Below are 27,022 nucleotides of genomic sequence, written 5' to 3'. Positions count from 1 at the left end.
GGAAGGATGGGGCTACATATAAACACATAGAGAACTGTTTGTATATAAAAACCTACCGAGTTCTGGATACTCCAGCAGCTTCACCTTCTTAGTGCTGTTCTGAGCCAAGACTGCTGCTGGGTCTCCTGTTGACCCTAAATAGAATCCTCCATCTGTCTTACAAGCCTACTTTACTTGTGAAACAAGGTACAAGCCTATCATACAAAATATTAGCCTGGGAGACAAGATATTAGCGTGTGATATAAGATATTAACATGTGAGACAAGATATTGGCCTGTGAACAAAGACAGTAGCCTGTGAGACAAGACATTAAACTGCGAGACAAGGTATTAGCCTTGGAGATAAGATATTAGCCTGATTCAAACCTGTTTGTATCAAGTCTTATTGTCTCCACTTGATGGATTTTACTCTTTCACTCGCCTGCTCTTCCTTCATTAATATTGTAAAACCTGAGGATTGTGTTCCTTCAGCGTAGGAGAAGATAACTCTAAACTAGAATAGACAGACAGGAGTTTCTACAAATGTTCAACTAGGTGCATTATTTTTGAAATTAATGAAAAACTAGCATTTTTTTGGCAAAAAATTCAAAAGGGATGTTCTGCAAAATTATTTAATTACACCAAAGCAGTACTTGATGACAGAGATTGATGATTTGTATTTAGTTTATTCCTTAAAAGCCAATTACAAAATACTAGTATTGCTCGCTGCCACAATCTTTACTATAATACAAACCATGCGAGACTGTCCTTCCGCCTGTACAAAGCCAAGACAAGAGAAGGATAAAGAACGATTATAACTTATAAAAAATAATCCAGTTTTCAAAAAAGATTATAAAGTCTCATTTCCTGCTTGAGCAGCTGGTATGTATGAAGCTGCAGAAACAGTCGCACACATCCAGGTACTTTAAAGTAAATGTGATAACATCCACCTTTTTATATACACCTGCATTCATAGCAAAAATACTTTATTTTCTTTAAAAATCTATTATTCAACTGGATGAGTTGAACTGCTATAAACTATACATGGACTCTGGAAAATTTTTTCCCTTTCTTGCAGTACTAAACTAAGACAAGACAACTCCCATTAAGCAAGGATATAAACATGTCTTTTGGCAGTCCCGTAACTACAGCAAACCAGCGTACGTTGAAATGGTTTGGGATGTTTTCCATTTTACTAAAAAAATAATAATTGCACTTTTATTGGTATAAATTACAGAATATGAATTAATTTCAAAATCAAAATTACCAAAATATGAAAATTTGAAAAACTTTTAATATTATAAATATTAATATTATGACAATGGCAACACGTGAACATAATAAGAAATAAACATATTCTTACTTTTTACATAGAAAAGTTGGGACACTTATTCCAAAATAAAAACCCATAACAGAAGAATTAGTAGACAGAAAAGGCTTTTATGAATTTTTTTAAGAATGAAATTTTATCAAACTATGAATTTGATGTTTTATAAATGTAATATTAAGCTCTATTTGCATGAACAATTCCATTGCATATAATAATAGTGTAGGTCAATATATTTTATGAATCATCAAATGTGATGAGACTGTATAAAGTTACATTAGCTGACCTCATGCTGACTGAAATACTGAAGTACATGTACTTTCATAAGGCTGCTGTTATGGCTGCTCTATAACATGACATCTTCTGATGGATGGACAGCATGTAAACATGTCAATTGATATAATGTCTCTAAGGTTATCATGCTTTATGCTTATACACTGTGAGACCAATCACCTGTCTTTACATGTCAAAAAACTTATGACACAAGGATTAGCATAATCCAATTCCACTGCTGAGTACACCTGCACTTAGAGTCAGATACTAAATGAACCAGATGGGCTAACAGGTTAAACACATATGGGACAAACAGGGTTAAAAGAGCCAATTAAATTGATCAAATGTCATCATATATCTAAAAACTCAAATCCAATGTTTATTAATAGTTTGAGCTAATGAATTTTATAACTAATTACTCTTGTATATAATATATATAACAACCTTATTGTATATGACTAAAAAAAACACACTGTTGTAAATGCTGTCCTTTTTAATGTGATTTAAACAGTCTGCAGAGTATGTTTGTTTGTTTGCATACAAGTAGTGAATAACCAGTACATGGTTATGTCAATAACAAATCAGTATGTTGATAGTCTGTGCTGCTTTGTCTTGGGTTGTTTCAACCTAACTGACATCAATTGACAAATACACATTTATAAAACTCAGGCTAAGGATTAGACAGTATCCCATGAAGCAATGAATGGATTATACCAAGTGATTAGTTGTACTAGTAAGTTGTTGTTGGAGAAGATATACCCAGTCTTTGAGAACATTTGCAGAACATCATGTATCAGTGTCATCAATGAATAGCCAAAATTCTTTTGCCTTTGAAATATTTGTATTGCAAATACATGAATATCCTATAGCTATCAGTGGTAGTTGACTATGAAAACGAGTTTGTTGAAGAAAATAATATAGCAGATGCTCTTAAACATGTCTCAAGGAGACAAAATAAGATATATTTTGAAAAAAACATGCAGCACAGGAAATAAAAGGAAAATACTTGTCATCTGGTCATAAGATGAAAACAGACCACCCAGAATATTAAGAAAAGAACATATTCATATACAGTAGACGCTACCACAATGTAAATAATCTGTGAGGAAAACGCTTACATGTAAAATGCGCGTAATACAAAATGGAAAAATACAATATATATATATATATATATGTGCAGGACAGATAGCGCAGTTGGTAAGGTATCGAGACAGTGATCATTAGGTCAACAACTGCGCCCCAACAACTGCACCCTTCTGGTGGTCCTTAGACAAGACCCTTGCTTGTATAATATTTACAACCTCTATGATGAGTGCAATAACCAAAGCCATGCCAGCTCGGACATCGCCCGGTCAAACAAGGTTCGCACTGCCTGTAGCTGAACCAAGACAAGGCAGTGAAAAATGGGCTACTGGATCAAAACGGATGAGTGCTCAAACTCCCAGCTCTCTGGTGGAAGACCCGAGTTGGAGTAGAAAATACCACCCATATAGGTTAACCGAGGGGAAGAAACATTTTATATATATATATATATACATATATTTATATATATAGATATATTTATATATATATAGATATATATATATATGTGTGTGCACGCACGTGCGTGTATTTATTTAATCAATGAGTAGAAATATAACATTAAGGAAAATGAAGATATAGTTATAATATGGATTAAGTTAAAGAAAATAAATGAAAGCTTATTTTCTACTCGTTAAGGCATGATGAGGACCACATGAGCAGTAGCACTGCAGCTAGTCGAGGTGCTGGGCCCACAGGAATTAGCAAACTCAAACAGAAGATCTGAATTAATCTAGGCTTAACAAATGGCTTTTCACATTAACTCTAAACTAGTAAATGCAGAGGTTTGGCGTAAGTCTATTAGAAGACTGTTCCATTGTGATGGTACTCTGTATTTGATTGTTTTTGACCTGAACCAGTATAAAATAATGGTAAAGGTAGATTGGTTTCTAAAAATCTGGTGTTATAGTGTGAATCTTTTTTTTGTTTCGTCACTGGCATAGAATTTTAAATTTTTTGTATGAGCTATCAGAAGAATTTTATACTGATAAAGTTTATCAACAGACAAGCCAGAGAGCTGAACAAACAGGGACCGAGATGAAGTCAGCAGTGGTTTATTATATATTATAAAGTTTATTAGACATTTTATGTTGTTAGTATTTTTTGAATAACAAAATGGAGCATTTCTCCATGACTACAGACAGTAACTAGTTTTTGAGTTAATAAACGCGTTGTATATTAGTTTCATAACACGTCTGGGTAGAAATTTAGAACTTCTACCAATCAGGTTTGATATAGCTCTTATGTGCTTATTTAGTTTATTGATGTGTGTGTCCCATATCAGGTGAATGTCCAAATGAATTCCTAAGAATTTGATTGAAGATGTGTCCTTCAACTCCAAATCAAATAATTTCATTGCTTTTCGGAATTTAATCTTTTTTGATAATTTTTCATTACAATGGACATTGTTTTGTCCACGTTTACAGTTAATTTATTTGTATTACACCATTGTTCAATTTTTTTAAGTTCATTACTGACTATATCAATGTCATTATTCAAATGTTAGGCTCAAAAATTAATTTGTATCATCATGCAGCATATAAAATAGGTTTTAAATGATTAGTAGATAACACAAGATCATTAATATATATTAAGAATAAGGTTAGACCCAGAACAGAGCCTTGAGGAACTTTTATACTTGAAAAGCTAGATTTACAGTTTTTTTTATAAAGGTTACCTGTTTTTTTATATTCTAGGCCTAAGTAGTTTTTATTCAGTGAATAGAAGACAATGAAAAGGGAATATATTTTAATTTGCCAATGAGTATATTGTGGTCAATAGTGTCAAAAGCCTTATTAGAATCCAGAAATATCCCTAGTACTGCTCTGCTATGGTTCATTGCCGATAAAACTTTATTTGTTAGTTCAATAGTTTGAAACACTAACCAAGCATCAAGTGTTTCAATTTTTTCTGAAACCATTTTGTTGTGTCGTAAGAATGCTGTTATTTTCTAAATATTTGCATATTAGCAACTTTCTCAAAAAATTTACTTAAAACTTGCAATATAGATATTGGTCTATAATTTGACAAAAGCTTTGGTGAAACCTTAAACAAAAGATTAACTTTTGTTATTTTAAGGCTATCAAGAAATCTACCTAATTGTAAACTAGTATTTATAATATGAGCTAGAGGATAAGCTAAAGCAGGTGCTTCAATTTTCACAAGCTTTGCTGGAATTGCTTTATCTACCTGTAGTTGTTGCCATGCTAAGAAGGTTCTGCATCTTTACACCAGGAATGGTAAAAAAAACTTGAGTTAAAGAGCTAAAAAAAATCAGAAGTTCTACCAATAGATAGCCCTAAATTCTAACAATCAGTTATCTTCTAGTATAGGAAAGGGGCAGCTATTTGACATCTTCCAATAATAGAAATGACATTTTAAAAGAGTATATAGGAGCACTAATTCTCAGAATATTGAGGTAACTGGTTGTACCATTTCAGAACTTTGGTAAAACCAATTTTCAGACACTGTTTCATCAAAGCGGAAAGCACCAAGTCAAAATATATATTAATTGGTTTGAAAGCTATTATAGGAATTTTTGGAAGTTACATCCTTGTAGACCAGTACTACAATTATTGAAAGATATTTTACAGTTATGCAAGGTTAGCTTCTCTCAGTGTACATCTGCTTCATGACTCCTTAAATATGAAATTACACAAAATTATAGTGGACTTTATCAGAAAATGTTGATATTTTTTCTATCATTTGCGATTGTTTTTATGTTTGAGGTGACCTGACTGCCGGGATGTTTCTAGATTAAAATTGAAAAAACGTAATTGTGGTTGAAACGCTAAAAACGTACGAACTGGCGTCACTAGTTGCTATCATAGCTATAGTGATAGCTATAGCTATCACTATAGCTATAGCTATAGTGATATTAGGCATTGAATTTAGGTTGCAGTGGTACACGCCTCTATAATTCTGTCGCCTCTATAATTCTGTCGCCTCTATAATTCTGTCGCCTCTATAATTCTGTCGCCTCTATAATTCTGTCGCCTCTATAATTCTGTCGCCTCTATAATTCTGTCGCCTCTATAATTCTGTCGCCTCTATAATTCTGTCGCCTCTATAATTCTGTCGCCTCTATAAATCTGTCGCCTCTATAATTCTGTCGCCTCTATAATTCTGTCGCCTCTATAATTCTGTCGCCTCTATAATTCTGTCGCCTCTATAATTCTGTCGCCTCTATAATTCTGTCGCCTCTATAATTCTGTCGCCTCTATAATTCTGTCGCCTCTATAATTCTGTCGCCTCTATAATTCTGTCTCCTCTATAATTCTGTCGCCTCTATAATTCTGTCCTCTATAATTCTGTCGCCTCTATAATTCTGTCACCTCTATAATTCTGCCGCCTCTATAATTCTGTCGCCTCTATAATTCTGTCGCCTCTATAATTCTGTCGCCTCTATAATTCTGTCGCCTCTATAATTCTGTCGCCTCTATAATTCTGTCGCCTCTGTAATTCTGTCGCCTCTGTAATTCTGTCGCCTCTATAATTCTGTTGCCTCTATAATTCTGTCGCCTCTATAATTCTGTCGCCTCTATAATTCTGTCGCCTCTATAATTCTGTCGCCTCTATAATTCTGTCGCCTCTATAATTCTGTCGCCTCTATAATTCTGTCGCCTCTATAATTCTGTCGCCTCTATAATTCTGTCGCCTCTATAATTCTGTCGCCTCTATAATTCTGTCGCCTCTATAATTCTGTCGCCTCTATAATTCTGTCGCTTCTATAATTCTGTCGCCTCTATAATTCTGTCGCCTCTATAATTCTGTCGCCTCTATAATTCTGTCGCCTCTATAATTCTGTCGCCTCTATAATTCTGTCGCCTCTATAATTCTTTCGCCTCTATAATTCTGTCAGTCTCTTTGCAACTATAGACGTCACAATCGCGCTTTTGCTTCATCTGAGCATTTCAACCGCAACCGAGTTTTGTCGATTTTAATCTTGGAACATCCTGACAGACAGACCACCTCAAATATAAAATCACAAATGATAGAAAATATCGATAGTTTCTAATAAACTCTACTAAAATTCTCTGTATGTTTATCTTCAACAACTCCGACTGCAGAGGTTATGGTAGACATGCAGCCAGCCAGACAGACAGACAGACAGCCAAGCCAGTAAAACATGGCTGCTATATTTAAAGCTGACAGCTTGTTATAACCATTACCTTTAAAGCCATTATTGATGACAGAGTAGCAATCCATGCTAGCTATATTTGAGTCAAGCACATATAAAACTTGTGATTGGTTTCGTGGATACAGCCTTAGCCAATCATGTCTTGGATTGGTTTCCTAATATTGTTTCCATACAAGAATATTTTGGATTGATTAAAATAGCTGCTCTACATAGGTACTATTGGTTTGAAGTCTATGAAATCTCTCTACTAAACACAGAAAAAAGTTCTAGGGCTAATCTGTACATATGTTTCTCAAAGTATGTCTGTGGATCTGTCATTCCAGCTATAGCGCATGCTGATTATTTTACCAATGCGGCCGCGTGTTACGATGCCCCTGTTAAGAAATATTATTCGTAAGGTTCAATTACTATATCTGGGGTCAATTACATTGTCTCCGTACCGTCGTATTCAAAGTTTTGATGGATAGCTTCTGGTGAAACAATAACCTTTTTTATATACATACACTTCTATGCAAGAATTGTTATTATTAATTCTGCATATTTAAGATTTTTATTTTGTTTTCTCAGTTAGTATTAATCGTATCATTACCGAATCATCTTTTATTGTAATCGTAGCAAAATGGGTTTAACTTAGCTATTGCTTCCTAATTATTTCACATTTACATCTAAACTTTTTTATAGTCGTTTTATTTTTTTGATTATTTGATCTGCACAAAACTTTCCCTCATGATATGAAGTTTAAAATATGTTTGACAAGATTTGAAAACCTTTACAGTTGTTTTTATTTTCTCTCTAAATTTATTTCAACTACACAGAACACTTTTATCATGATATGTAGTTTGAAAGTTAGAATTACAAATGTTGTTTTATGTTAAATACAAATAAATTTTTTGACCAAAGACTTTTTTTTATTATCGGTCAACGCCGGGTGGTACAGCTAGTCTTTTATACATGAAGATCTAAAATGGTTAAAAAATATATTTTGTTCATATGGTAAACTTTAAATTATCGACTAGTAGAATCCTTCAACAAACCATTAAAAGCTAGTTTAATATCAGATTGAAATTTTAAAGCATTTCAAAATTATGGAGGACAATGTTACCTGAGCTTACAGCGGGTAGCACTAGATAGAACAGGCTTCTACAGACATCCATTTGATGCAAGCTAATAAAGTTAATTTGCTAATTCAAAACAAGATTAATCTAAAATGCAGTTTTACAGATTTCGAACTCCACTTAATCTCCACGTTATAACTTCACACAACTGCTATGGGTACACCAAAACCCTAGGGCTTATTGCCAGTACATCAAAGCAATAAAACACTCCAACAAATGATGAATCCATGAATATCTAGTTGTACAACAGAATTGTAAGTTCTACATTGTATGTATACATGAATAACTAGTAGTTAGTTGCAACAAGTTCCAGAGATAAGATCAGGAAAGATCACCAGAGAAAGATCGAGAAGCAAAGTGGAAAATATACTTAATTATTTCCACAAGTTGCATTTCAAACTTTCCAAATCATTGAAAAGAGGTTAAAAGGTTGATGATGATTTTTTATTGATAAGACCAAAAAACAAGGATTCAACTGGTAGTTTGTATTTGATTGGATATTGAGAACTGTTTTTTTTATAATAAAATAGAAAAATATTACACTATTATGTAATACAATATCACAGGGCGTATTATAAAAAAGCGTTTAAAACGAAACTGGGTGGCGCGTTACATCAACTTATTTTATTTCACAAAGGTAAATATAATATACCATACTGTTCATGCTTACTAAAATATAATAAACAATGGGTGACTTATTTGAGTATAAATACTATTTTATGTGTACCATCAAATATCAATTCTCTTTTATTCATGGGCGAACTTACTGCGTCGAAATATTTAGTGTTATGCAATCACAGCATTGTTCAAGCTTACCAACTTTTTTTCTAGTCTAAAAGTTGCTAGGCCACTTGGCCTACTTTCTCGTTAAAGCTCGAGCCCCTTTATTTCATACTAAAACTTAAGACAGCTTAACGCAAAAAATTATTTAAAAAAATTAATTAAAATCACTGCTATAATTCTATAATTGGGCAAAAATGACTCGATTGCAATTTGTTTAGCATTAGTTTGAATATTCAAATAAAATACCATTCATATTAAATATTTAGCTTTCAATATAAGACAACTTCAAATACTATAAAAACACTACGATTTCACAAGCAGATATGAGCGAATGCTTTAGGTTGTACGCAACGTCAGACGCAATGTTATTCATCTGTCTCGCTGTAGGCAAACACCTTGAGCTGGTTATTCCAAGAGTCGGTAACTACAAGTCTGTGATTGTCATTGATTGTGACGCTGTGGGGACATTTGAACCCACCGGCGGTTGCGAGAACTTTACCCTGATAAGAATAAAGAACGATTTTGTCTCCAGACCAGTCCGTGACGGCTATGATACCACAGCTTTGGTCTATCGCAATGCCACACGGCTTCTTCAACTCGATTGAACTCTCTTCATCTGTAATTATATCAATGCTGGGTCATAACTTGGCAGACTGGAGCATGCCAGTTTGACAGTCTCAGGCATGTCATAGCTGGGTGACAAGCCGTAACAAGTGAATTCATTGAACATTTTTCTGCTCGCCTTACCTTTGGCACCGATATCTCTGATGTAGTTTCCATGATGATCGAACACTGCCACCACTTTCCTCACGCTGTCCACTACCAGAATTTCGTCATCTTTCCCAAAAGCACAGAAGGCAGGTTGCTGCAAGTAATTATTATAGTTAAGTTCTTTAGATATTTATTTTGTTCCTGAATAAACTATTTAATTTCATTTTAAGTTTTTTGTACAGTAGTTGAGTGACAAAATTAATACTAATTTTAGCTCATCAATTCTGTTTAAATTGTTTTATGTTTTGAATTGTTCAGATTTCAAATAAAATAATGAATGAAAATACTGTATAAAATTCTAAACTAGTTTGCGAAGTGATATCAATGAAGGCATTTATAAAGATCTGCAATGGAACAAAAAAAAATCATCATTCAGCCTTCATTTATGACCAAAACAAACTTTCATATTAATCTTATATTATTATGCAACAGCAATCATTTTAAGCTTGTTGTACTATTTTTAATTAGCTACAAAGTTATTTGACCAAATAACTATTTTCTCTGTTCGTTTTATTAGTAGGCCTTAAGAACATCATGAGTTACAAAAATAACCCCCAATGTAAAAGTAACAAATGTAACAAACTTTCTACAAGTAAAACAGTCAGAGCAGTCAAACCACTATTGTGAAAACGACCCCTGAAAAATACATTTGCTTTACTTGCCCATGTGACTTGCAGCGTATTATATATTATAGTGCAGAATCAAATCCTATTCATCTCTTAATAGTGAATTTAAACTGATTGAGGCCGAACAACTACTCAAGAAACTACTTCTCACACCAAAAAAATACTCATGATGATATTTGGTAGTCAATATACTAAGCTTTGTTACCAAGACGGCTGCCAGTGACCTAGGAACTACATTTCTACCAAAAATGGTTGCATTTGTCGTGAATTTTGATTTAATTGGGCTGCGTTTTTGAAATATACACATCTGAATTAGTTTAAATGTGTATGAAATCAAAACACCCAAAGGTTTCACACTTGGCCTTTGCTACTGTATAATTTATGAACCTGACCTCTAGGTACAATTTTGCTTGCTGCTCAAATATAATTAAACTTGTCTTTAAAGCTGCTCCATCAGTGACACCTCAGTTACTTCTATGGCCAAAAATTCTGAAATACAGAAATTAATTATTGTTCTGTCCTACGGTTCAGTATTTTTAGCCTTGAGGTCAAGTGGTGAGATGGCATGTCATGCACACCGAGTTGATGTTATACACCGAGACCATTCAGCTGTGGAATTCAAAATTAGGTCTGGGCTACTCTTCCTGTATTAAAATCATGGTTTATTGAAATTAGATGTAAAATCAAGTAGGCCTACTTATTTTTTTGCATTATTCATAACAAAAAAAAAACCTGATAAGTAGAATTTTTTATTTACTACTGATTGTGAATACTAGATTTATGTGAGGAAATCTTTAAAGTTGTTAATCCTGGTTAACCATGGTTAACCATGGTTAATCCTGGTTAATCATGGTTAATCCTGATTAATCTCGATAATCACCGTTAGGCATGGTCAATTACGGCCAATCATGGCCAATCATGGTTAATCCTGGTTTATTAATTTTACTTATGGTTAACTTTAGATAATCCTGGTTAATCCTGATTAATTCCGTTTAATCTTTCCTATAAGGTAGCTTTATTCATAGTTGGCATGAAATGTAACTAACGCGAAACAAAAAAGTTTTTTCAAAGAGGCCTCCAGCAGTTTACGCTTATAGGCTGAAGTAAGGATGCATCTGTCTAAGTATTGGCTGCTAGTTAAACTGGACATCAATTATGGCAGTTTTCAATATTAGTTACATAATATTATTTCCATAATAAGTCTTTCATTTGATTTGTTGTCGATTGTTGTCGATTTCACCAGCGTAAACTAAAAGGGAAAAAATAAAATAAAAACAGAGAATAGTATTTAAAGAACAAATTTTAAAGATATAAATATGTTTTAGTTTGGGTCTGGCAAAATTTTCATGGGTAGAATGTTCAGGATATTGTATTTGTGGGCCATTGCTGTGAAGACCATAGCAAAAATCCTGTGAAGCAACGACCCTATGAAGCATCAGGCGTCAGTTAAGCAATATAAACTTAAAATATATTCTGCGAGCAAACCTTTCAGTCTAATCTATTCTGACACCCTCAGAGTTTTGGAAATTTAATGTAAAAGCCATCATACAATAACTTTAAGAACACAAACTATTAATATAAACTAACCTTCAAGTTCTCATCACTGGTTATCTCCATAAGCACTCTGCTGTCTTTAATGACGAACACTGATTTCTTGATTATGTCAGATACAAGGATAGTCCCAGTTTTGTTGCAGCAGGCGAACAAACCACCCTGCATTCCTGGTACAATGAACCTTGCGTTTTCTTCTCCTTCTAAGGTGACGTAGGAGAACTCTGAACACTTTAGTATACCTAAAATATACACCAGAGATACTTATGATACGTTTATCAAAATAGATACGATCTGTATCTAATCTTAGTTTCAAGTTTTCTATCTATGAATGTTTGTTTTTACGTTTATGGCAAAGCATGGTAACACCTTTATTTATTTATTATGATGGCACTATAATTAAAACACTTTCTAGAAAAGTGATTATGGACGGCTAACAAAACAAATATATACACAGATACATATACACATATACATACAGATACATGTGCATATGTATATACATTTGTATCTATATATACATACTAGCTGTGCCACCCGGCGTTGCCCGTGTAATAGAAGAGTATTTGGACAGAAAATTGATTTGTATTTAACGTATAACAACATTTCCCATTCTAACTTTTAAACTACATATCAAGAGAAAAGATTTTTGTCTTATAAACAATGAGAAGAAGTAGTAAAAGTTTTGCTATTAACCGGTTTAATGTGATCGAACAGCTTCTCATGACATTATGTTAATCTATATGTTATGATGTTATGTTATCTATAGCCGGATTTCTGATGATGACACATGGACAGGCTTTGAGAAATATATATTAATATTATACATGTATATATATCTGTATATACATATACACTATATATCTAGTGAATGGGTAGAAGAGGAAGTGTCAATGCATCTTGGGATAAAGCTGCAAACTACTACATGTATGAAGAGAAACTTTTGAGAATACTTGTGTGTTATTTTATACTTAAAAAGCAAAATCTACAAATCATAAGCAATTTACTTGTTTGTAAAATGACAAAGAGATCTTAACGAAAAATGGTGTTGAAGGCCTTATGTGAACAGCATTGCGCTTATTTAAGGCAACAGATTTTATGAAGTCACCAGATAAGAAGGAAAATATGACTTTGCCTTACACCAAGTAAGTCGAGATGCTTTGACCAAGTCCGAATTCACTTTCCATTACAGTAGCGTAAATTTTACTTGGTAAACTATTCCATAAAAAGCATAAAAGGTGACACCCTCCCAAGGTCCACCAGTACATGCGGATCTCAGAAATTGTAAATTTTTGTGATCGCTAACCATTTTTTCTCACTAATAATGATTTGAGGGAGATTTGGGTAGGAAGTCAATAATTTAGCAGATTACCTCAATACGTGTTATAAAGAAAATATAATAAATATATATAGTATAGGCTAGTCCCACGACCACACGAGCGGAGCGGAAGTGTGGGAGTTTTATGATAAATGCATGCGCACACAACTTACGAAAATTATTAATCAAAAATGAGACGAACCCTCGTCAAGAAATATCATCAAAAAATTTAAGCATCGGAATTCAAAGTCGTTAAAGTATAATAACGATACAAAACACATTTAAAACCATTTAAATATGTTACCAAGTCTTTGTAAACCTATGATAATATCTTAAAACTTACCCATCTGATCGGATTATACACAAATAGACAGATTATTTTCAACGAAAATCGCCACAAAACACTTGAAAAGCTTGGTTTAATAAAAGTTAAGACCGGAAATTTAAACGCCGAGGGACAGATAATAGAACGATGAAGTATGGAGATGACTTGCGCATTTCACGAAAAAATAACATGCACTTTTAACCAGTCTATAGCATTGTCGAATTGCCGAAGGTTTTGGCCATTAACATAGGAGTACAGAAATCGTTTCATTTTTGCTGATTTCAATTTTTTCATTTTCATTTGCCAACACATTTAAATACTTTCCCATTCTAACTGATGTCCAACGCAGTATAAGTAAAGGCAAGCAAATGACGATGACATTTTTTAACGTTTCTTATTACAATAATTAACTATAAGTTTGGACGACTACAGAACAATGACTACGTAGTACAGACTTTCTAAAAATCTAACGCAGTGTAAGTAAAGGCATGACGATGATATTTTTTCTAACGGTTCTAATGAGATTATTGCAATAATTAATTATAAGTTTGGATGACTACAGGACAATGACTACGTAGTACAGATTTTCTAAAAATCTATATAAATATCACAACTTCGTGATATTGTTATCTATGCCGTTTTGAAATGTAAACAAAATTGTGCATTGGTTTTTTATTATTACTATATAAATAATATTGGTTATTCTAATAATATCAATGCATTTTACTTCTAATATTGGCCAATATTGCATTTCTTTTTTTGCAGGAGGAGAGATATAAACATATAATCTTTTCCTTTCATTATTACTATTTGTTGTATATAATAACACCCAGTACATTACAGCTACCATTGCAGTTATCCTATTTGACTGCTAATATTGCATTTCTCAACCATCAGTACCCTTTCTTTTTTCCAATATCATTTTGGTCGTGGGCTGTATGACAGTGGAATTTCTAGAATTCTAGAATTTCTAGAATTTCTGTTAAAGATCGCTTATCAAAACCATTCTACATTCAACGCAACCAACTTTCAAACTGTGTATAGTACACAGTAGCTTGCCATTTTACTTCTAATTTTGCATTTCAGAGTTATAATAAACATATTTCTTTATTGTTGTTGAATTACATACATTACAGTAAATTAGGCCTACAGCTTTATAACACTTTAATAACAGCTTTTATTTTGCTGCAGTTTGCAGAAATCTTCGAGACGCATGAACGCTCATAGGTTTTCTATTATTGCTGTATTACTATATTAACAATATTGGTTATTTTAATAATATCAGTGCATTTTACTTATAATATTGGCCAACATTGCATTTCTCCTATTGCAAGGGAGAGATATAAGCGTGTAATATTTTCCTTTCATTGTTGTTGTTTGTCATGACCAAACACTTTTTAAATAAATTTTCTAAAAACCTATATAAATACCACTTCTCGATATTGCTACCTATTACGTTTTGAAATGTAATCAAAATTGTGTATTGTTTTTCTATTATTACTATATTAATAAAATTGATTATTCTAAGAATATCAGTGCATTTTACTTCTAATATTGGCCAATATTGCATTTCTCCTATTGCAGGGGGAAAATATAAACATCTTTTCCATTCATTATTGCTTATTGTTGTATATAATAACACCCACACCCAGTACATTACAGCTACCATTGCAGTTATCCTATTGCACTGCAGAGCCATTTGATTGCTAATATTGCATTTCTCAACCATCAGTACCCTTTATTTTTTTGCCAGTATCTCTGGCCATCTCTTTGGTCGTGGGCTGTATGACAGTGGAATTTCTAGTATAATATATATAATCCCGCGACCAAACAGAGCGAAGCGATTGGTTGGGAGATTTATGATAAATGCACATGTGCACACAACTCCCGAAAACTATTCATCAACAATGAGACGAACCCTTGAATCAAAATTTCATCAGCAAATTTAACCATCGTTTTGTAGAGTAATTAAAGTATAATAACAATACAAAACACATACAAACCTATTTAAATATGTTACCAAGTTTTTGTAAACCGTCGTTATTATCTTAAAACTTATCCATCTAATCGGATTATACACAAATAGACAGATTTATTTAGACGAAAATCGTTATTAAAACTTGTCAAGCCTCACTTTTATAAAAGTTAAGACCGGAAATGGAAACGCCGAGCGACAAAGAATAGAACGATTAAATCGTGCGCATTTCACGAAAAAATAACGTGCACTTTTCACCAGTCTATAGCATTGTCGAAGGTTTCGGTGATTAACGTAGGAGTACTGAAATCGTTTCATTTTTGCCGATTTCAAATTAACTGACATTTCAGACACATTTGAGTACTTTGGTATTCTAACTGATGTCCAACGCAGTGTAAGTAAAGGATATGACGATGATTTTTTTTCTAACGATTTTTATGAGATTACGATATTTAATTATAAGTTTGGATATTCTTCTTGATACTTCTTGATATTGTTAGCTATGACGTTTTGAAATGTAAACAAAATTGCGCATTGGTTTTCTATTATTACTGTATGACTATTACTAAGTTTGAATATTCTTTTTGATACTTCTTGATATTGTTAGCTGTGACGTTTTTAAATGTAAACAAAATTGTTCATTTGTTTTGTATTATTACTGTATTACTATATTAATAATATTGGTTATTCTAATAATATCAGTGCATTTTACTTCTAATATTGCATTTCTCCTATTGCAGGGGGAGAGATATGAACATATAATCTTTTCCTTTCATTATCGCTGTTTGTCATGACCAAACACTTTTTTAAATAGATTTTCTAAAAATCTATATAATAAATATCACTTTTTGATATTGTTAGCTATGACATTTTGAAATGTAAACAAAATTGTGCATTGGTTTTATATTATTACTATATTAATAATCTTGGTTATTTTAATAATATCAGTGCATTCTACTTCTAATATTGGCCAATATTGCATTTCTCCTATTGCAGGAGGAGAGATAAAAACATATAATCTTTTCTTTCATTATTGCTGTTTGTTGTATATAATAATTCCACTAGAAATTCCACTGTCATACAGCCCACGACCAAAGAGATGGCCAGAGATACTGGCAAAAAAATAAAGGGTACTGATGGTTGAGAAATGCAATATTAGCAATCAAATGGCTCTGCAGTGCAATAGGATAACTGCAATGGTAGCTGTAATGTACTGGGTGTGGGTGTTATTATATACAACAATAAGCAATAATGAATGGAAAAGATGTTTATATTTTCCCCCTGCAATAGGAGAAATGCAATATTGGCCAATATTAGAAGTAAAATGCACTGATATTCTTAGAATAATCAGTTTTATTAATATAGTAATAATAGAAAAACAATACACAATTTTGATTACATTTCAAAACGTAATAGGTAGCAATATCGAGAAGTGGTATTTATATAGGTTTTTAGAAAATTTATTTAAAAAGTGTTTGGTCATGACAAACAACAACAATGAAAGGAAAATATTACACGCTTATATCTCTCCCTTGCAATAGGAGAAATGCAATGTTGGCCAATATTATAAGTAAAATGCACTGATATTATTAAAATAACCAATATTGTTAATATAGTAATACAGCAATAATAGAAAACCTATGAGCGTTCATGCGTCTCGAAGATTTCTGCAAACTGCAGCAAAATAAAAGCTGTTATTAAAGTGTTATAAAGCTGTAGGCCTAATTTACTGTAATGTATGTAATTCAACAACAATAAAGAAATATGTTTATTATAACTCTGAAATGCAAAATTAGAAGTAAAATGGCAAGCTACTGTGTACTATACACAGTTTGAAAGTTGGTTGCGTTGAATGTAGAATGGTTTTGATAAGCGATCTTTAACAGAAATTCTAGAATTCTAGAAATTCCACTGTCATACAGCCCACGACCAAAGTGATATTGGAAAAAAGAAAGGGTACTGATGGTTGAGAAATGCAATATTAGCAGTCAAATAGGATAACTGCAATGGTAGCTGTAATGTACTGGGTGTTATTATATACAACAAATAGTAATAATGAAAGGCAAAGATTATATGTTTATATCTCTCCTCCTGCAAAAAAAGAAATGCAATATTGGCCAATATTAGAAGTAAAATGCATTGATATTATTAGAATAACCAATATTATTTATATAGTAATAATAAAAAACCAATGCACAATTTTGTTTACATTTCAAAACGGCATAGATAACAATATCACGAAGTTGTGATATTTATATAGATTTTTAGAAAATCTGTACTACGTAGTCATTGTCCTGTAGTCATCCAAACTTATAATTAATTATTGCAATAATCTCATTAGAACCGTTAGAAAAAATATCATCGTCATGCCTTTACTTACACTGCGTTAGATTTTTAGAAAGTCTGTACTACGTAGTCATTGTTCTGTAGTCGTCCAAACTTATAGTTAATTATTGTAATAAGAAACGTTAAAAAATGTCATCGTCATTTGCTTGCCTTTACTTATACTGCGTTGGACATCAGTTAGAATGGGAAAGTATTTAAATGTGTTGGCAAATGAAAATGAAAAAATTGAAATCAGCAAAAATGAAACGATTTCTGTACTCCTATGTTAATGGCCAAAACCTTCGGCAATTCGACAATGCTATAGACTGGTGAAAAGTGCATGTTATTTTTTCGTGAAATGCGCAAGTCATCCCCATACTTCATCGTTCTATTATCTGTCCCTCGGCGTTTAAATTTCCGGTCTTAACTTTTATTAAACCAAGCTTTTCAAGTGTTTTGTGGCGATTTTCGTTGAAAATAATCTGTCTATTTGTGTATAATCCGATCAGATGGGTAAGTTTTAAGATATTATCATAGGTTTACAAAGACTTGGTAACATATTTAAATGGTTTTAAATGTGTTTTGTATCGTTATTATACTTTAACGACTTTAAATTCCGATGCTTAAATTTTTTGATGATATTTCTTGACGAGGGTTCGTCTCATTTTTGATTAATAATTTTCGTAAGTTGTGTGCGCATGCATTTATCATAAAACTCCCACACTTCCGCTCCGCTCGTGTGGTCGTGGGAATATCACTTTTTGATATTGTTAGCTATGACATTTTGAAATGTAAACAAAATTGTGCATTGGTTTTATATTATTACTATATTAATAATCTTGGTTATTCTAATAATATCAGTGCATTCTACTTCTAATATTGGCCAATATTGCATTTCTCCTATTGCAGGAGGAGAGATATAAACATATAATCTTTTCTTTCATTATTGCTGTTTGTTGTATATAATAACACCCACACCCAGTACATTACAGCTACCATTGCAGTTATCCTATTGCACTGCAGTGTCATTTGACTGCTAATATTGCATTTCTCAACCATCAGTACCCTTTCTTTTTTCCAATATCACTTTGGTCGTGGGCTGTATGACAGTGGAATTTCTAGTAATATAATAGCGCAAATATGATAAAAAATTGTAGCTCGATGCCCGGCGTTGCACACATAATAAAAAATCTTTGACACAGAAAATTACTTTTAATCAATGCGTTCAACATCAACATTTACCATTTTAACTTTTATACGAAGGTGTTTGTTTATTTCTGTATACTGTCTTTATTTCTGTGTAATTCATATTGTACCGGCTGTAGTGCCTATTACAGATCTATACTGATTGCAATAGTCTCATTGGCTATATGAGTTTAAGCATTTTTCTTTACTTATGGGCATGCATTTTTCTTCTGGTATGGCTTTATACATAAAGTTAGCTGAGTGTTAAACATAAAGCCACGAAAGAATTGTATGTATTCCAAGTATGTTCCAAATTTGTTCCATGGTATAACCAGTTAGACAGTGTTGTGTACATATTGGATATAAGGATGTCCGCAGAACTGGAAGTTGTGAGTTCAATTTCATTTTTCATTCTTAAAACTTGATGGCTATAGCTAGACAAAAGTACAGATGGACAAACAGTTAGATATATAGCTTAAAAAACAAGTTTTATCTGCACTAAATAGATAAGAAGATGGAGCAGCAAAGAAAGCATTGCTAGAGCCAAGAAGTTGGACATTTTTCAAAGGGCAGTAAATAAGTAAGAATTTCATAGTTTGTTGCAATCTGGCTCCACTGAATCACTTACCATGCTCAGTTGCAGCTCTAGGCACGAGCAGACAATTACTCATTGGGTCGTATGCAACTCCAGCAATACACGACTTGCTTGCACTCCAGTTGAAGACATCGATACATTGACCGTCTTTACTTATCTTCTGTATCCTGTTATTTCCTTCGTCTGCTACGTAGACATTGTTCTCTCTATCCACACACACGCTTCCCGGCAGGATAAACTCCAGCTTTTTTGTGCCTATCAATACATGTACAATACAGTTACTGTATACATGGAGCCATGCAATCGCCAAGCTGATATGCAGAGTATTTTGGAGTTGTGCGCACACTGATACATAGTTAATGAGTCAGATATAATAAAAAAAGACTGCACTAACATAAGGTAATACTACCCTACATGTTAATTTTCTGTTTCATTATGACAATTTAATTAATTGGATATAAATATTGAGATAAAATACAACAGGATATACAAAGATTGTCTCAATATTATTTTGTTATAATTTGTAACTTTTCTTCTTTGATGACATAACCGCAGAACTTTTAAGTTTGTCTTACGAGCATTCAAAAATATATCTTTACTGTTTTAACAAAAATGCATACTTTACAATGAAAATATTATGATTGCAATCGTACCAAGAGCTATGCACAAATAACAACACACCGGTAAAGAAATTCCTATTGAGAGTCAGTCAAGCAATATGTATTATAACAAGGAAGAGTACAGCCTATGTTCAACTGCCAAAAGAGCCAGTTAAGTCTCGAAGCTTTCCCTGACCCCACTAGCGGCTGCTCTTAGAATAGAACCCCAATCTGCTGCACCTATATCAAGTATTCATATCACTAGACTATTAGTTACATGTTCTTATCAAACCTTCATCAGCTGCAGTGTACATTGAACCTGTGCCTAGTTTGAACAGGTTTGCTGACACTTACTAATATTGTCCTGAATACTTCATATTATAATTATTATTATTATATATAATATTATTATATATATGCATATATATATATATGCATGTATATATGCATATATATAATACATGTAATAATAAATATAATAATATATATTATATATTATACATGAATAGTATATGCATATGGATATACATGTATAATATGTATTAATAATATATATATATATACATATACATACATATTAGTATATATACATGTATGCAGGTATACATATGCATATATGCATATATACAGGTATGCATGTATAATTACACATTAATAAATATATATGAAACTACCTGTATACATTAAACTTTATTTAATATAAGAAGTATATAAATATACCTCATATTGTTATTATAACTATTGTTATTATTATATGTACGTGTACATATACATATGTATATATGCATGTATACACATACATATATATTCAGGTATACAAACATACACATATACATGTATATACATATCTATATACATGTAAATATATTTCTCGATGTTGGTGTCCTGTCTTCGGTCTGTCCTACTGTATGTCCAGCTACAGCTATTAAAATTTTGGAATGAAAATTTCACTTTCTGCTTGACTTCAACTCACAAAGGTTGCGAGGCATGACCCAATGCACTAACCACTAGACCAGGTAAGCTCTTCTATTTCACCTACATATATTTTATTTTTATATCTTATTTTATTCCTCTTCTATTTTACTACATGTACATGTACATTCTTTTTGTTTTCACCCCAAAATGATGTATTAATTAAAGCTCGATGAGCTTTTTTAGCTCTATAAAACGTGATGCTTTTCCATCCTTGCCGCAACTAGGACTAATTTGATTTCAGCAAAACGATATTCACAATAGATTTCAGCAAAACGAATAGATTCTCCTGAAATTAAAACTTGGTGATTGTTGTGCTGATTACGGATGAAATAGCGATTTTTATTAAAAAATTTTTTATATTTAAATAGCGGTTTTCTCAGTTTGTATTAATTGTATCATTACAAATCATCTACTTTGTAGCTTATATACTTGTTATTTATTTCATATCTACATTTGTTTGCTCTCCTAATTTATTTTAGCAGCTCTGAAGACTTTTTCCCAGCCACACTACGTTTCCTTAATTCTGATAATAGTCCCTCAGTTTACAAGTATTTCCACACTAAATGACGTTTTAATTGAAACACTATAAATTCTATTAACTTTATGTAACATGCTCATTTGTTTTCCGTAAAACAGTCTCAAGAGTAATGTTTCTCGAAATTAAAATTTGGCGATTATTTCTCAATTGAGCATCATCTGTTAGGTAACAACAGTTAGCAAACAGATAAGTAATAAAACTTTAAGTTAAAAGTTTAGTAAAATGCATACTTAAAGTTCTTTCTAGTACGTTTTTAGTAAGCTAAATTCATATAAGTTAGATTCAGCGTTTATGTTACTTGTCTGCCTAAAGGGAAGAGCTCTGCGCATAATACATTGTAAAGTTGCATTTTTTTGCAGATCATACCCACAAAGCGCACTAAAGATATTGTAGGTAACTATAGTTACTAAAGTTAACATATTGTTTTATTACTATTTTTAATGATAATGATTTTGATGACATTTTAACTGGCACTTATTGCAATTAGATAACTACTTTAGGGGTTTCTACACTACTCTATATGTGTTACGATATTTTCACCTTATGATGCCAACAATGAATCGATTGAAAATCATATAATCGTATCCTAAGTAATTTTTCATTGTAACTATAGCAAAACAGAGTATATTTAGCCATTACTTGCTAATGATTTCACATTTACATTTAAAAGCCTCTATAGTTTTATTTTTCTTCCTAATTTATTTCAACAAAACACTTCTTTCATGATATGAAATTTAAAAGTTGTAGTTGTTTGAAAAAGCTTGTAAACTTATACAGTTGTTTTATCTTTTCTCTTAAATCATTTGAACTGCACAAAAATATTTTCTCATTATATCAAGTTTAAAATTTAGAATAGTAAACGTTGTATATGGTATGTTAAATATAAGTAAATTTTCTGTTCAAAGACTTTTTATTACCCTGGCAACGTCGGGTAGTACAGCTAGTATCGATATATTTCTAAAATTTTGTCGTCTGTCTGTCGTCTGCCCTTCAGTATGTCTAGTTATAGCTATTAAATTTTTGGAATTTAAATTTTACAATCTGCTGGATTTGAACTTACAAAGATTGTGACCGCATTCTTTGTGAGTGCTTTGATCTTTGTGAGTGCAAAGCTTGGCTTTGCACTCACAAAGTAATCCCGAGTAATCAAAAGGATTTTGCAACATAATAAACTATTCATAAACATGTAGTCTACATATGCATCTACTATTATATAACCATTCCAACTGAAGCATGAAGAGACATGGAAATTTTTCAGGTGTAATAAGTTTGTCCGTAACTATTACATAGCGTGGCAATGATGCCCAAAGCGCAGCGGTGGCACGCCTGTCTGCAAAACCGGTATCTCTGACTTCCAGTGCAGAACATTTTTGTTTGCTCCTAGATTTTCTTCGCAATAACTGGACATACGGACAATAAATAAACAGTTCAATTTACATAGATACATGTAACTTACAGCACTTGTTCTGCACACTTCATATGATTACCCAACATGCTGCCTTTACCTTTGCTGCCTACTGTATTCATGTGAGTCAGTTTGAGTTTTGTAAGACTGTTGGCTGTCTCCAGTGACATCATCGATGCCGAACTGCTGACCTCAATCTTTACTTCTGGTATGATCAGCTCTTCCACTAGAACACCAGCAGTGATAGAGGCTTTTGGGATAACCAAACTTGCTGGCAGCTCCTTCAGCTTTCTGCTGTCTAAGACCGGAGACCCTTCATCTACAAAAAACATGATATTGTTATTAGTATGGTTTTATCTTACGATTAACAATTTATCTATTTAAGTAAATATTAACCTAAGTACATAGGAACAGACAATATACACTGGCATAACAATGAACTTTAAAGTTGCCTTCATTATAAAGTATAAAAGAGATAGTTACTTGGCATGATTTTTTGGTAGTGCTCGCAGAAGAAATAGTCCAGGCTAATGGTAATAGGGTGGCACAGAATGATGGAAAACAAGAGATGCAAGACATGTGCGGCATGTGCAGCATGCAAGACATACACGACATTCACGACATGCTCGGCTCTGATGAGACAAAAAATGTATTGAGAAGCTAAAATTAGCGGAGTAAGAAGATACATTCATTTTATGTGTTCCACTTTAATAACATGACAGACATCCAATTTGTATACGATATGTCTCTCATTAGTTACTGTAGTTCCCATGACAACCGTGGTTGCTATGACAACTATGGTCGCGATGACAATGACAAAAACAATGGTCGCTGTGGCAGCCACAGTCACTAAGACAACTTTGATTGCCATGACAACTACGGTTGCAATGGCAACCGTTGTCACTGTTATAAACATAGTTGTTAAGACAACTACCAATGTTAACAAACCTATGGTTGTTAAGACAACTATGGTTGCTATGACACCTATCATGGTTGCTATGACACCTATCATGGTTGCTATGACACCTATCATGGTTGCTATGACACCTATCATGGTTGCTATGACACCTATCATGGTTGCTATGACACCTATCATGGTTGCTATGACACCTATCATGGTTGCTATGACACCTACCATGGTTGCTATGACACCTATGGTTGCTATGACACCTATGGTTGCTATGACACCTATGGTTGCTATGGCACCTATGGTTGCTATGGCACCTATGGTTGCTATGGCACCTATGGTTGCTATAGCACCTATGGTTGCTATAGCACCTATGGTTGCTATAGCACCTATGGTTGCTATGACACCTATGGTTGCTACGACACCTATGGTTGCTATGACATCTATGGTTGCTATGACACCTATGGTTGCTATGGCACCTATGGTTGCTATGGCACCTATGGTTGCTATGACACCTATGGTTGCTATGACACCTATGGTTGCTATGACAACTATGGTTGCTCTTACACTTATGGTTGCTATGACAACTAACCTGCAGAAAGTACGTCATTATATCCATCGATAACTTTCTGGTTATTTTCCAACCTTTCATTGAGTATTTTTCGCTTTGAAAAAATAACAGCCTTGACCTTGGAAACAGACTCCGATTTTTTCTCTGCCACTCTGAAATAAATATACAGAATAATTTAAAACCTAGGGTAGAAGTGATCTCCATAGAGTGAATAATTGTGAAATGTGTATTAGAACTTTGTGCGACTATTTCTATTTAAACATTGATTTGAATCCTATGCGCATTTAGATTTCTAAACAAAACAAAGAATTTGAAATCTTATAACTGTTGTCAAGAATTCTACTTTTTTTAATGCTACAAAAAATGGGATAAACCAAATAAAATATTACTCATTGTTGATTTTGCTGAGGGAACATTTCAAAGTTCATTTCAAGTTTTAAGCATTTTTTTAGAATTTTGCTTGCATGACTTTTACAAGCATTTTTGTCAGTCACCAATGACCAGAATTGAAATGCGATCAAGTGAAAAGTAAATTGTATTTATGCCGGCCTGGAACTGCCTTGGAGAAAATCATCTCAGGTTTACCTTTTATCAGATTGCTTTCTTCGGTCCCCCTAAAAGCTTCTTTCTGAACTTTTACCCTGGTAGTCTAGTATGCTATAAGAGATTGTCAGGTGCGTTGATAAAGCACAGATAATATCTATCCGCAATTCTTTTCAGAAATACCAGATGACAGTCGATTGGTGCAGGTGTTAGTGAGTCGGGCTACAAGGCTGAACGTTTTGAGTTCAAATCCCGTAAGAAGCAATCTTTTTCCTGACCTCTCACTGTGACTTCGGAGTGATGGGTAGACACAATCTTTGTTATAATAAACACTAGTGCGCGGGCAGTCCTGGGTGCCATGCAAAATCATCATATGTAATAGTTATGTGCACAGTTAATATTATATGTGAAAAGGTGATTGAGTGGTACGGATAGTAGTGTGCTTCCCTGGTAATCTAAATATACTGGTTTGAATCCTGCGTGGTAGAATGATTTTTTGTAGCGCCAGAGCTCTTAGCATGGCTTCACGCTTCAGATAGACGGAAGAACACAACTCTTGTTATAGTAGAGATTAGTTTGACTTGACCGCACAACTGATTGATTGAGAAACAAAAACTTTCAAAATGAAGTCCTTGAAACTGTGAATAACGTAAGGCAATAAATGAGAGTGCTATACACTGGTTGTCTATAAACCATTAATTTCTAGGAAAGCTCTTAACCTTTCATCATAATAGCCATATTAAGTCATGCGTGAGTAACATTCGCATGATAGTTGCGTCTCTATGATCTTACGAAACTATGGGTTTTTTGTTCAAGACGTCATAGTACTACAACAAATGTTTAACATAAAAACATGAATAACTAGTGTAAGCCAGTTAAATTTACATTTTAAACAATTTCATATTGAATTATTCTAAAAGTTTCCTATATATGTCAAGTAGTCAAAAATTTTTAATTGGCTAACTGGATACACGAAAACCCCAATTGTGGAGTTGTGCTTCCTTGTTGATTTGACGAATTCAGAGGAATATTAGAGCAACCAAAACATGTTTATGTTTTTTCCACTTGTCATTTTCAGTTCTTATCAAAAACAGTACAGTCAAGCCTCGACATATGAAGGCATTTCAATATTCTCTTCATATTATAAAACTGTCATATGTTAAAGCATATATTTTTATACTAATAAATTGTAGATTGTTTAAATTGTTTCAGAGCTCTACAAACATGATTTGTGCCACAAATAGTTACATATGCAAGGATTTTATGTAAAAATACATTAAAAATATTGGAAAAACCTAAATTTTTATTGTAAGAAGAGCGGTATATGTCTGTTTGTCCATCCAAAACTATGTTTAGAACGTGAAAAGAAAAGATTGCTTTCAGCAGGATTAGAACTCCCAACCTTCGACTTGCGAATTCAAAGATCGGATTCAAATACATGACTTTCAGAGTGGTAGACCAACACTCCATAACCTGCCTCAATCAACCACCTAATCAAATTTCTGAATGATTGTGCACTTGCTTATTACACCGGATGATCTCTCACAGCACACCAGACTGCCAGGACACCAGACTGCCAGGACACCAGACTGCCAGGACACCAGACTGCCAGGACACCAGACTGCCAGGACACCAGACTGCCAGGACAACAGACTGCCAGGACAACAGACTGCCAGGACAACAAACTGCCAGGACAACAGACTGCCAGGACTCCAGACTGCCAGGACTCCAGACTGCCAGGACAACAGACTGCCAGGACACCAGACTGCCAGGACACCAGACTGCCAGGACACCAGACTGCCAGGACACCAGACTGCCAGGACAACAGACTGCCAGGACACCAGACTGCCAGGACACCAGACTGCCAGGACACTAGACTGCCAGGACACCAGACTGCCAGAACACCAGACTGCCAGAACACCAGACTGCCAGGACACTAGACTGCCAGGACACTAGACTGCCAGGACACTAGACTGCCAGGACACTAGACTGCCAGGACACTAGACTGCCAGGACACCAGACTGCCAGGACATTAGACTGCCAGGACACCAGACTGCCAGGACACCAGACTGCCAGGACACCAGACTGCCAGGACAACAGACTGCCAGGACAACAG

General features: G+C 33.5%; 1 protein-coding gene across 1 annotated transcript in view; it reads right to left on the bottom strand.

The window, feature by feature from the left end:
• Positions 1 to 8,384: 8,384 nt before the first annotated feature.
• The window catches only part of LOC137404290 (protein lin-41-like), a 38,056-nt gene continuing 19,418 nt past the window's right edge, over positions 8,385 to 27,022 (bottom strand). The window contains exons 5-10 of the mRNA XM_068090473.1: positions 24,385 to 24,515; positions 22,986 to 23,204; positions 19,402 to 19,623; positions 11,682 to 11,887; positions 9,445 to 9,562; positions 8,385 to 9,313 (exon numbers count right to left, since the gene is read on the bottom strand). Of these exons, the coding sequence (XP_067946574.1) occupies positions 9,063 to 9,313; positions 9,445 to 9,562; positions 11,682 to 11,887; positions 19,402 to 19,623; positions 22,986 to 23,204; positions 24,385 to 24,515 (1,147 nt within the window). The 3' untranslated portion in view covers positions 8,385 to 9,062. The remainder of the gene's footprint in view (positions 9,314 to 9,444; positions 9,563 to 11,681; positions 11,888 to 19,401; positions 19,624 to 22,985; positions 23,205 to 24,384; positions 24,516 to 27,022) is intronic.

The sequence above is a fragment of the Watersipora subatra genome, chromosome 9 (assembly GCF_963576615.1).
Source record: "Watersipora subatra chromosome 9, tzWatSuba1.1, whole genome shotgun sequence".
NCBI lineage: Eukaryota > Metazoa > Bryozoa > Gymnolaemata > Cheilostomatida > Watersiporidae > Watersipora > Watersipora subatra.
The sequence above is the reverse complement of the archived record's forward strand: the minus strand, read 5'-3'. Positions and strand labels throughout refer to the sequence as shown.